Source organism: Rhinolophus sinicus, chromosome 17 (assembly GCF_057876585.1).
Source record: "Rhinolophus sinicus isolate RSI-liver-muscle chromosome 17, RSI-T2T, whole genome shotgun sequence".
In the NCBI taxonomy this organism is placed as follows: Eukaryota; Metazoa; Chordata; class Mammalia; order Chiroptera; family Rhinolophidae; genus Rhinolophus; species Rhinolophus sinicus.
Window position 1 is genome coordinate 123,229,887 of NC_142517.1, and position 12,975 is coordinate 123,242,861.

The following is a 12,975-nucleotide window of genomic DNA, read 5'->3' on the forward strand; positions in this document are numbered from 1 at the left end:
GCTACATCTCAATGACTGAAGGGATGGTCATGGCTGATTTTGACTCCGGGTGATCTTCACTTTCCGGATCGCATGTAGATCCCCCTGTACCTCCACCCTCCCCCTGGCTATAAGTGGAGACCCCACTGTCCCCGGGTACAGGGGCATGTAGAACTCAATGAAACGTTGTGGGGGGGGCGGGGTACAGGAGGTATGAGCTAGTGATCTCAGCCACAGCCAATGATGTTGCCAGGTAGCACTTTAAGCTTTATTGATGACCCCACCCCAGAAGCCGCTCGACCTCTCTCAGGAAACCCTTCAGAGAGCGCTGGCCTACCCCCAGGTGGGATGAGTGCCTATGACTGCAGACACCTTGGGAGCAGAGCACTGAGAAGTCTAGGGAGGGTCAGCTGCAGCTCACACCAGCGTCCTCATTGTGGTTGCAATTGTGAGAGCCCCAGGTGTTCTTGTTGCAGTTCCATAGGCTCATCTCTGTCCCTTGACAGGCGACATTATCCAGCCAGATGTTCCCGGTGCCTAGATTTAGAGAAACAAGGAGGAAGCGGGGAGTGAAATTAGGGTCAAAGCACAGTGGCCCCTTTGTGCTTGGGGTTCCCACGTGGGGTAGACTGCCAGTTTCTCTCACATGCACTCAAGCCCAAGGTGCTTCATTCTGCTTTCATTCCTTTTTGTCTGCTTTCTATCCTTTGACAAAAGTCTCATCCAAGTGTTTAAATCCTAATCCATGCATGCTTTGAATGGGGTCTCGTAGGGGATCGCCTTCCGGCTAATTCACTACAGCTGTACCCATCCTCCTCAAATGCCCTTTTAACCAGGTCATTCTCTGGCTCTAAAGCATTCACACATTCCTCAACCCCACTTTTTTCTGATACAATTGATTTCAGATGAAGAACTCAGAGGAAAATAGTTGGATTATTTGATTACAATAATTTATACTATAGTGTGATAATCTACATAGACTTAATCTATGGAGGAATATGTGCATTTTAAAAGAGTGTTACAATCCTGGACTCAGATTAAAAACTAGGTGTGTACTTTGGGGTGGAGAAAGGGCAGAGAACATTTCGGGGCAAAGCAGGAGAAAGGGGCTAGAGTCCATGCCAGGTCAGCGCTTATGGCCAAAGGAATGGTCTCAGCCTGGGGACTTAACTCCTTTGTTGGAAGATTGAACTTTTTGCTGAAAGACACAGGGTGAGTCTCCAGCACCCCAGGACATCATTCCCAAACTGATTTTCGGAAGTCCCTGCCATGATTGCTTTCTCTTCCCTTCACACAGTCTTCTTACAGATGATCTCAGCATGGCCTCCAGTTTCCAAACAGCTGGAATGCACACCGGTGTTTGCCTGCCCTGTGTCTTTTCTCTGTTCTTCCAGCACCAGCACCTCAGGTGTCATCAGAGAGCCATGCCTCCCAAACACCCTTGGCCAGGTGGAATTTTGGCTCCAGGGCTGGCCAGACATTAACCCAAGCCAGGTCAGCCAAAGCCTCAACCAAGCCTTTGCTGTCACTTGTGGGGAAGAAAGGTCATCTTTCTCCTGGGGCTGCCAAGCTGGAAGGATGTAAGCCTGGGGCCCTGAGCTGCAGAACTTTTCACTTGCTTGAGCCAATCTTTTTCTTTAAACTCAAACCACACTGAGTCACTTGCAACCAAAGGGTGTCAACACTCCACCAGGGAGAGAAACCCTACATCAGCCGCTCAAGGAAAGAGGCTGCTGGTCGAGGACTCACTTACCAGCTCCCACATTGTAAAGGGCCGTTCCCACGGAGAAGCCCATCATGCGGCAGAAGACAGTGGCATCTGAATTGTCCCAATCATCATCGCAAATTGTTCCCCAGTTACCGTTGTAGTAAATTTCAGCCCTGCCTCGATTCAGAGAGCCAGCAATCCTGACAGGTGTTTGGGATTCGCCTGGGTGAAAAAACACAAGTGGGAGAGGTGAGGAAGGCAGCCTAGGGCTTTGTGTGAATGCAGGTCTCCCTGTTCATTTTTGGAAGATCTGTGGTTACAGGAAAGAAACCCCTCTGCTTGGCTGTCACCAGAGCCAGAAAGATCCCACATTATGGCATGAACACGACCTGGCAAGCAGCCTCTGTTTACCTGGACTTGCAGGCACGATATCGTACCTTGTTTCCCCAAAAATAAGACCTACCCGGACAATCAGCTCTAATGCGTCTTTTGGAGCAAAAATTAATATAAGACCCGATCTTATTTTACTGTAATATAAGAATGGGTAATATAATATAATATAATACCAGGTCTTATATTAGTTTTTGCTCCAAAATACACATTAGAGCTGATTGTCTGGTTAGGTCTTATTTCCGGGGAAACAGGGTAGAAGCAGGGACCTCTGTGGATAGTTTTTGAAATCCAGATGACCACATCTTGTCTTGTGTCATGGAGAGAAAGAAAAAGAAAAGTTGAGGAATAAAAGAAGAAAGGGAGAGAAGGAAGGAAGAAGGGTAGAAGCAAAGGGAGAGCAAGAATAAAGGAAGAAGGGAGGGAGGGAAGAAGACAGGAAGAGAAGAAAGGAGGAAGGGAAGAGGGAGGAAAATTGTGCCAGTCTATCCTGTGAGCAGGCTTATTCAAAGAGAGAACCCATTAACTTTTCCTAAAAATGAGGGATTTCTCTGAGAAGCGAGGCCTCTCCCCCGACCTACCACACATACAATTTTCAAGAATAGAATTGATTCTAAAGCACAAATGAAAGAGAACAGAAGCGGCAATTACCTTTTTGACCTTTTTCTCCCTTTATTCCTTGCGACCCAGAAGATCCTGTCATGAAGAGGAAAACCACATGATTTGAAGGAAACCAAGCCAGGACCCCCTCAGCCTCCTTTGCCAGCGTTGGGGAGAAAGGTGGAGGCGTGGGGAGGAGTGCAGCTTCTCTCCCCAGCTTTGCCTGTGCCCTTGCATTATGGGCACCATCAGTTAAGCGTCAATAAATGGCCTGAGCCACAGCAGGACGGATTTAAACTAGATTAGTGAGGGACGTTGAACGGGTGAGCGACGTGGAGTGGGAAGGATCATTTTTGTGGAAAGATCCAATCAACCAGGGACGCTGTCCAGGGCGGCCAGGAGCACGGCTGGCACGTGTTGGAGCACATGGTGACGTGTCTGCCTCTCTGAGTGTCCAGCTGGGCCTTATTCACTTCTGTAGGCTCAGTGCCAAGACCAATCCCAGCTCAGAACTTATCCACTGAACCAACAGACCTCGACCCCTCTTGTTCTGAAAACTCCCAAACGCCTTACAACAGGGCCTGTCCTTCAAACCCACAAAGGAGAAACAGAGGCCTTACCTTTCTCTCCTGGGTTTCCCTTTTGGCCACTTGGTCCAGGTGTACCCTTGGGGCCTGCCGGGCCTGTGCTTCCCTTATCTCCCTTCACGCCTGCAAGGCCTGGAGAAGAGAGAGACCGCTTCGTCAGATGCTCTGCTCTGCTTTTCAAGGACGACCAAGGGCCTGGGTGTTTAATGAATGAGTTGTCCTTAACTAGCAGGTTTCACCCCGTGGATGGCTTCTTTGGATGTTACTGATGTCTTTGGTCCAACTGGGGGGAGGGTGCTGCTCTGATCGCCCAACTCCCATGTAAATGCTGGTTGAGAACATACAGGTGAAAAGTGCTGAGAGGATTCCAAAGGTTGTTGGTTCTTGTCGGACTATACAATTGTGCAGAAGTTCTACCATTGTGGGAGAATTCGCTAGAATATTTCTAGGCCTCAATTTCTCCTTCAGTAGGTTAAAATAGGAATAGAATATGTAGTTCATGAGGAAGAAAGACTGCTCAAGCAATTTGTCTAAGAAGGGTTGTTTTAGCACTCCTTGGCGTCGGTCTATTGAGAAGACTAGAAATGCTGTGTGGAAAGTGCCAAACTCAGTAACCAACTGCAAGCAAGGACCTAGTGAACCAGGATGATGACAGTATATAGTGAGAAGAACGTGGAGGAGGGGAGGGGCTTGAGGCAACAAAGGGCAGATGGAGCGAGACCAGAGCAGATATGGGGAAGCAGACCTTGCAACCAACCTGGGATTGGAGGGGACGGCTGCACAGCCTGAAGCCACCACCTGACCACTCTGACATTTCCTCCCTTTCCACCACCATTAGCCCCTGCCCCTCTTCTTTACCCCTCAGGTCAGTGAGTTCCTGTCATTCCCACGTTTTCCAGGGGAAGAATCAGAGGTTTGATTGACAGAGGCTTGGAGTCTTAGCCTCAAATGGTCTTGAGCCCGGGCCACTTTGGGGGAAGGTCACAGCGGTGTATTCAAAGTCAACAAGACCCGCCCTCTGAGCGTGAGCCTTTGCAGTTATCATTCTGGGGAATTAAAATGAAGCCAGCCCTTTACCTGGAAATCCTGATTCTCCTTTTGTTCCTTTCTGTCCTTGAAGTCCTAAGATCAAAATACAAAAAAAGAGGAGAAGATAATAAAACTTGGATATTAGACACTTTTAATCTTAGACAACCTCTACCTTTTGTCTGATTAATGCAGATGGAAAGATACATTGGTTCTTCATGATTGTTTAAAGCCTCTTCAGCACAGCATAAAAGGAGGCAGATGGTCGATAAATGGGGACCCGTGTATTGGAGTGAAATCGAAATACAGCAGATGGAAGTCCGAGTTAGACAGACCCGACTTACTGGCGGGTCTTCCTTGCCAATGATAGCTTGACTTGGTGTCTAAATCCAATTCAATTCCTTCCTATTACATGTTATTAGAAAACAATTGAGAGATATTTGAAAATAAAATTATCTTTATTTCCAAAAGACTATGGAGGGGTCTCAGTGGCCACCAGAAGGTTTGGGAGCCCTCACCCCTAGTAGATGTTCAATATCTTTGTTGATTTATTTCATTGTGGCCCCTAGATTCATGTGGCTAAAGAATCATGTGGCTAAAGGGTCTCACATCCAGAAAATGGAAAAATAATCACTGCAATTATTGGTGGATACTATTTGTAGTTCTAATGTGAAAGATCCTTCCTTCCTTCCTTCCTTCCTTCCTTCCTTCCTTCCTTCCACCCATTCATCCTTTCATTCACTAACTTCCATGGAAGGGCTACTGTTTCCAGCACAGGCTGGGTCACTGTGGGATAATAACTTATTGGTTTAGCAACGTCACGGTCTCTCAAGTTTAAGTGCCAGAATTGGTTCCAATTCAAAGAAACGGGACCCTCCAATACACAGACTTGGGAAAACAAAAGCTCATTATTAATGTGAAGTAATGTAAATTCCTATTACTGTAACAATAGGAATGTAGACATCTATTTATGAGGGACTGTGCACATCACCATGCCTTTGACTGGTGTCCCTCCCCTCCATGGTGCTGGTCCAGCCTTCACCAAAGTCCCAACCCTTTGATGCTCACCGGAAACCAGTTACCCTCACTGCCAATTGCCTGGGGAAAGCTCCTACCTGAGGAAGTTCCTGTCTCCCAGTTCCTGACTTTCCTGAGCACCTACTCTGTGCTGGTCAATGGAGGACAGGTGAGAGGCCTGGCAAGTCGCTTCAGGGCACCTTCTTGGGATAATGAGCCAGAGAAGTCCTGGCTCCTGCAAGCCTTTCAGACGTCTTGCCTGAGGCCGGGCGCTGTGGTAGGGTCAGAAGGCCAAGGAGCTGCGAACTGCCACGACACACGTTGGCACCAAGAGAAGCAGGAAGCACTGGAAGGATCTGAGAGGGCGACTGCTTCAGCCCCTCATTTTAGGGATGGGGATAGGACTAAGGCTCAGAGAGCTTCTTTCAGGAGCTGGAGGTGCCTTAGAGGCCAAACCATGGCAAGTAGGCCCCAGCTCACCGGGCCACTTATTTGTGCTCTGGTCCCTCTGTCTAGAATGCCTCACGCTTTTGGTCCCCTGGAGAATTCTGATCAAGACGGTAAAACCTGCTAGGATGTCAGATGTCATCTTAGGTGTACTGTGAAGCCTTCTCTGGCCTCGCCCATGGATAGCGCACTTCCTCCCAAGACAGCAAAGTGGCCAGAGTCGGACACCCTGGGCTTGTGTCCACCTTTGTGACCTTGAGCAAGGTGTCCCCATTCCTGAGCCTCCCTTTCCTCCTCTGAGTCTCCTGGTGGCCCCAGGAGGCAGCTGTGAGACTTGAATGAAGTCATTTCGCTGTGTCAATTGCTGAGCCTCATATCTGGCAAGTGCTCAATAAGTGGTGCCCTGTGGAGCCTGTTTGCATGTGTCTGTCTCCCCTCCAGGTGGGGAGCACCTCACATATGGGGGCTGAAACCGCCTTATGAACTCCAGGCTTTCTGCCCAGCAAGTTTCCCTGACTGCTTGCTATTGGCTGGAGGTCACCCAGCAGAGGTAGCAGGTGTTTCCTCTCTGCTTACCTGCGTCTGAATTGCGTGTGTCCCGATTAGGGAGGCTGAGTCACACGTCTTTGGTTGTTAGAAAAATAGTCCATATCTAGACTCTTGGCTCTCTCTGTCTGCATCCTAGAGGGTGCATATTTGCAGAAATCTCTACCTTAAGAGCCTGCCCCTAGAAGCAAAGCACAAGGACCCCAGGCACCATGACCTCCCTTTATTGTCCCCTTCAACCCCCAAAGAAGTACCCCTCTCCAGCTGTCTCCAAAGCACTGAACAACAAACACCCTGTACAGACAGAAACCATACGGAAGCCCCTATTTCACTAGGTCCGTGGTCTCTGCAGCCTGACCCTCCCCAATTCATTTCTCACACCCTCCCTCCCAACCCCTCACCTCCTGGGGACTTAGCGGCTGCTACTGCCTGCACCCTGCCTGGGGTTTTACCTACACTGCTCCTTCCATCTCTCAGCTGCCCTGCTAGGCAGGGCCATTTCCCTCTTTACAGAGGAGGAAGACCACACTCAGATTCTTGAGGGGATGTATCCAAAGTCACACAGGCAGTGGTGAAGCTGGAGTCAGAACCCATGTTCAGCCTCCCACTGGTCCCTGCAGCTGCCAGCTCACTGCTTGCTTCCTGGAGCTTCACTGTGGATGTCCGCCTGGTTCCAAAGATACTCCCAGCCAGCCTGGGGCCATCCCTTTGTCCTAGACAAGTACTCAAACTGGCGTTTGCCTCAGAATCGCCTGCACAGGGTTTGTTATAAAACAATGTGCTAGGCTCCACCCAGATTAGTAGATTCAGTGGATCTGGGATGGGGACCTGAGACTGTAGTTCAAACGGGTTCCCAGGTGACGCTGGTGCTCCTGGCCCAGGGACCACATTTTGCGTAGCACCGCCTCAAACACATCTCGTTCAACCTTCAGGGACCAGCTCACAGCCGGCCTTCCTCTCTCGGGGGAACTCTCAGTCCCTCCCATGCCCGAGTGCTCCCAGAACCTTCTGGCCCCTGATGAAATGCCCTCTGATATGTGTATGATGGGTGGCGGTTTTGTCTTCAAAACTCCTCTCTTCGCGTAGAGGAAATTGGAATTGAGTTTTGTATGATTTTTCTCCAAGCCTCACTGGACTCTAGAGGGTGTTTTCCTGAATGGCCGTGCACTGATTATTCAATCGAAGGACTGCTAATTACACTACAGACCACGGCAGCATCCTGATTGGATCAGGGAGAGAGAGAATGGCTGAAACACAAGATCTAGATATGCATATTGCAAAACTACACTAGAAAGCGAAGGAATGTGGGGTTTTCCTCTTAATCACAAACACACTGGGTTTCCCTGGGTATCACAAACTTACCAAACTAATAGACCCAGAATATTTATTTGCGAAGTGTTTATTTAGAGAAGCTATTTCTTAAAAAAAAAAAAAAAAAAAGTTTAGTTAGAAAGCACATGCCCTCCTATTGTTTCATGTTCAGCTGGTGTTCTGACTAAAATCTTACAATGTTCCTGCTCCAAGGGAAAATTGCCTGTTTCAAACACAGAGTGCTACCAAGCTGGCAGGAACCCAGATATTATTCTAGACTACTCCTCTCACCCCACAGAGGAGGAAACTGAGGTCCACAGAGGTCAAATTCCAACCCACTGTCACCTAGCTAGTCAGCGATAAGTCCACGTTGAGGCACAGGTCTCATGACTGAGTTAATATAGAAATTTCCAGTATATTAGGAAACTTCCTTAAACACCATCCTGATGGTACAGGCTAATTGCTTCCCGGCAAATTTAGGATTAATTTAATAACTAACAAAGTGAGGTGTGTGGTGAGAAGTAAGAGGGTAGGTGGGGGGCCCAAAATTGGGACGTATGTAGACTTCTGCAGATATCTTTAAGAGACTTAGAGGAAAACAAGGAAAAGCTTTATAAGTGACAATTTAGTAACATGATTTGGTAGAATTTAATAAGTTCTTGGACTAACTCAGTACTTAGATGTGGGGAATGGAATTAACTGAGAAATTAAATTCACTGCATAAGGCTTAATTGCTGGTATGGATTATTCTTTGTTGTTTATCTTTAAAGTAAAATGTTATAAAATACAGGTGAGAAAATAGATTTGTAGTTATTTGCACTTTGACTTTGCCTCAAGAGATAAATAAAAGGACATAGAAAACTCAGATTTTAGATGTCAGGCTGTTGAAATGCGGGATTTCTGATCAGATTGGTGTTTTGGAGCATAAACATTTTGGCTGCTTTTAACATTTCATGAAGTAGAAATGGTAGAAAAAGAAATGCCATAATTACAAGGTGAAGTGAGCCCTTCCTCATTTCCAAACAAACTTTACTTTTCAAAATAGCTAAGGAATTTAAAGCTAAAATTAGGTTCATTTTTAATTGTTTTGCAAAAAAAAATTTGTTTTTTTTTTGCAAAACCAACTGATATTAGACTACTCCTCACATCCCACAGAGCAGGAAAGCAAGGCCTGGAGAGGTTGTGCATCGACCCATGTACCACTACGATCCTGGGAGTAAAGTCCCAAGCACAGTGTCTGGCTGGAGGTATTGTTAATAATAAACAGAACTCTTCATTTTCATAATTAATGTGCAATAATGAGATTTCACTGCTACCCAGGTCAAGCCAAGGCACTGTCATTTCTCTAGCTTCATTCAATGTGTCTAGATAGTCTCTTGAAAGATTAATGATTTTATTTACAAAATGGGAAATATATCAATTTGAAAAACTGGCTTGATATAATCAAAAGTGGACAAACACCGTAGGACCTCTCATTTGGGGAATACCAATGTCCTGACATTGAAAAGTCTGCATTATCTCCCATGATGTGATCTGGCAGCCACTCACCACCGACCCTTCCTCCTCCCACTTCAGAAATGCAACCTCTCCCAAAGTTTATTAACCGATGGCTTCAAGATGATTTATAGACCTGGCTACGATGAGCCAGATTATGGTCCTATGGGAAATCCCTTCTGAGAGGTCGATGTGGACCATCAGCTACTTGATCAAGACAAGCATTTGGGTTTGTGTAGGGGATCTATGCAAATAAGTGGTAATTATCACACGACCCAAACTGAAAGTGTGATTCCCCATGTTTACTTGGGCAGCAGGAACTAAGGAATTGCCCTTAGAATTTGCCTGGTTGGTATTTACCACTAGGCCTGATTGATGGGAGAGCCCCATAAAGGTGCCCAACAAATAGACAAGGACTCAATGATGGAGTGAAAGTGAACCCCAGGCTGTATGCTGAAATGGGGGTGGGGTCTTGGGTAAATAAGGAAGAGCCCTAACAGCGCCTGAGAGCCTCGTGCTTTCTTCTGAGAGTGGAAGAAGCTGCTGCAGCTTCTGTTCTGATCCTTCCTGGACTGGGATGGGGGGAGAGGTGGGGCTCATCGGAGTGTCCTGATGGGAGCAGGGCACTCTCAGGCTGCCTGGGGAGGAAGACGGCATGGTAGAGTGTAATGTGTAAGGCCCAGGCTTTGGATTGGCCAGGCCTGGATTCGAAGTCTGGCTGCATCTCTTACTTTGAAATAGCACTAGCAAGAGTTAGTGCTTAGCCCATTGGGTTTTCATGAAGATGCTCGTTGTCAGGAGCTGCTCTTATTATACAAACACTCCCAGGATGCAGAGTTCAGGGCAAGATTCCCTCCCCTCAGACAGTGGGAGACACAGGCTGGAGCCTAGGGAGTGGGCACAGTGCCCCTTTGGGTATAATCATGTTTTACCCCAATATTCCTGCTTAGTTTAGCAATGGAGGCCTTGGGTGGAGGGGTGGGAGGGAGACTCCCTGCTTATAACTGAAGGATGAAAGTCATCACCTCCATGAAACCAAGCAGAAAACTCAGGGACAAGATAGCCTCAGCCCCCAAAGTCAGATACCCTAAGATCTGGGACCAGGGAAGAGGGAGGTGTAAGATCAGAACAGGCAGCTGACAAGTCAGGCCCAACTGACCACCACACCCAGATGGAATCGTTCTGGAAGGTGAAACGTTGCTGGTGGCCTTCAGGTGGCATTTATATGGCATCGGGTAGCAGAGCCCCTGCCTACAGTGACACACAATCTGTGAAAAAGAAATCAGCTCCGAGACTGGACAGATTGGAAAAACTGGGTGTAGGAGCTGCCCGCTCCATGGCTCCTGACAACCTTCAGGAAGACCCCAAAGGTCAAAGGCCCAGAGTCCAAAACTGGCCAGGATGTGGCCCTGCCCACACTTCTGAACAGAGCTCCTGACTCCCCCACAACCAAACCCTAGACACCAACCAGGTGCCGGCAACACCAACCTGCAGAGTGCTCCCTCGCTTCTCCGTGACTTCACCAGCTGTTTCCTTTCTAGACTTTCCTTCCCCTCCTGCATGTGGCCAAGCTCCATTCATCCTCCAAGACTCAGCTGAAGCCCTGCACTGGTCTGCCTTTCACCAACCCCACCAGACCCAGGCCATTGCTAACTTGAAGCATTTAAGAGGGTTAAGTCACATTTGTTTAAGGAATCAATAAGCTGACCACTTGATCAATGAAAACTGACAGGGCCTGCCTCTGGTGTGGGTCCGTGACAGGGCCTTGGGGTGAGGGCATCCAGGTTGGCTAACACCAGCATGACCTCTGCTCTGCCCACAAACATCCTAGGCAGATACACAGCCCTTTCTCACAGCCCTGCCCTGTCACAACACCTCCTGGCCTGCACCTGGCTTTCTAAACCTCATGTGGCAGTTCTCCATGCAAATGCCACATCGAAGTGTGCCTGACAGTCTGGTAAGTCTGCCTGTTTCTCTCCTGCATCGACCTGATGTCTGAGGGCAGGCACCAGGTCTTATGAAACACGGTGGCCCAGACTTTCTAGCCCATTGCAGGTGCCCAAACTTACACAGTGACCAGGTAAAACTGGCATAGTGGTTTATAAAGTAGACCAAATTGGAAAGACGGTTTATAACCTAGGCTGAGTTGGCACAATGGTTTAGCAACTAGTCTTTGTGGGTTCAGTGGCTGTGGGTCACTCCTCCCAGCCTGAGCACCCTGGGAGGATGTGCAAGAAGGGGTTTCTCAACACCCCTTTCTCGAACCCAGAGCCCTGTCCCGTGAAGCCCCACTGCAGGTCAGCAGGAGAGAGTGGAAACTGTGTCCACAGCTGGAAGGCAGGCCAAGGAGGCAGTGGGGCCGAGGTGCCCTGCTCTCCCCTTTGATGTTGGAGGCTTGGCCGTGGCATTTGAGGCCTGAACGTAGGAAGAATAGTCCTGGAGACTTTGGGGCCAGAGCACAGGAGACCCTCTGCCTCCCTCTGGTGGGCCCCCAGGGAGCCGGTCCCCCTCCCTCTCCGTCCCTGACACCCAGCAAGCCCGCCCACCCACCTACCCACACCCTCTTACCTGTGTCTCCCTTGCTTCCTTTCATGCCTGCAGCTCCTGGAATCCCGGGTATCCCTGGTGGTCCTGGGCAACAGATGTCATGGTGGGCATAGGGCTGGGCTAGATGGATCTTCATACATCTCTCCCCATGCCCACCACAGGACCAAGGACCTCACCTGTTAGACCAGTGGCACCAGCTCGGCCAGGCTCACCCTTGGCACCCGGGGATCCTGACAGACCCGGAAGGCCTCGAAGCCCCTCCGCTCCAGGTGGTCCTGAAAGTTAAGTCATGACTGCAAGGCTGGTGGTTGGCAGAGGGCCTGGCTGCCACCTTCTCAACACACCTGTGTTCTCAACACCTAATATGCTCCCTGGGCTTTAAAAGCAGAGGAGTAGCCCTAACAGTGGGAGGAAAATTACCGTCTCAGCAATTTACTGATATTTCCCATTCACGGTTGCATCTGGGACTTGTGAACATACTAGGAACTCTGGGTTGAGAATGTCCAGCTCCAAACCTGGGTGGCAGAGGGGACTAAAGCCCTAAAGAGGGATATCAGTTAAGCATACTGCTTGTTCCTCTTAGGTGGGGCCAGGGTTTAGAAACCCCACATGCTCTGCGTTAATACTCCAATGAAATAAAAGCGGAATCAGGTCCTGGACTGGACTTTTCCTGGGGCAGTGGGAGCTGGAATGATGCCCAGATTCCCACAGTTCTTACCTTGATCTCCTTTCATTCCAGGAATTCCAGCCACACCTAAAATGAAGAAAAACTTTTAAGGATTTTTTTTTCCCCTCTAGCTCAGCCTGGCAGAAAAAAAAAGGGAATACCTCAGGCCAGGGGACCTGACCATGCGGCCTCTTACCTGGGGGGCCTGGTTTCCCCGAGTCACCTTTACTGCCCTTGGCTCCAGGAGGTCCCATAACCCCCATGTCTCCTTTCACGCCCGTGAATCCTGAAAAACCAAGGAGTCACAGTCAGCCATGGGAAGAGGGCAAGCCTGGGCCGCAGGTCACTCTGAGACTTCTTGTCACACCCAAATTCCACCCTCAGACTCCTTGAGGTCCTACTTGGGCCCAGAAGAGGAAGACATGATGACTGCCCGCGAGGAGCACACATCTTATCCCAGAGACAAGGCACAAATGTATGAAAAGTGGACGAGGTGAGCTGGCCTGGCTGATGGGCAGTGGAAGGCCCAGGGGGCAGACTGTCAGGTGCCCTTGGGACTGTCACAGCCCAGGCTCAACCAGCACTGCCCTGATTTTAGTGTCTGCATTTGAGGAATTATTTTTATTTTTTATTTTGTTGGGTAACAGTGCGTTTTT

The 12,975-nt window shown here is 48.8% G+C and overlaps 1 protein-coding gene across 1 annotated transcript in view; it reads right to left on the reverse strand.

The window, feature by feature from the left end:
- Positions 1-223: 223 nt before the first annotated feature.
- Positions 224-12,975, reverse strand: part of MARCO (macrophage receptor with collagenous structure) — a 32,854-nt gene continuing 20,102 nt past the window's right edge. Inside the window, exons 8-16 of the mRNA XM_019714916.3 lie at positions 12,516-12,605; positions 12,371-12,406; positions 11,829-11,927; positions 11,674-11,736; positions 4,342-4,386; positions 3,298-3,396; positions 2,729-2,773; positions 1,733-1,909; positions 224-516 (exon numbers count right to left, since the gene is read on the reverse strand). Coding sequence (XP_019570475.3) covers positions 386-516; positions 1,733-1,909; positions 2,729-2,773; positions 3,298-3,396; positions 4,342-4,386; positions 11,674-11,736; positions 11,829-11,927; positions 12,371-12,406; positions 12,516-12,605 — 785 coding nt within the window. The 3' untranslated portion in view covers positions 224-385. The remainder of the gene's footprint in view (positions 517-1,732; positions 1,910-2,728; positions 2,774-3,297; positions 3,397-4,341; positions 4,387-11,673; positions 11,737-11,828; positions 11,928-12,370; positions 12,407-12,515; positions 12,606-12,975) is intronic.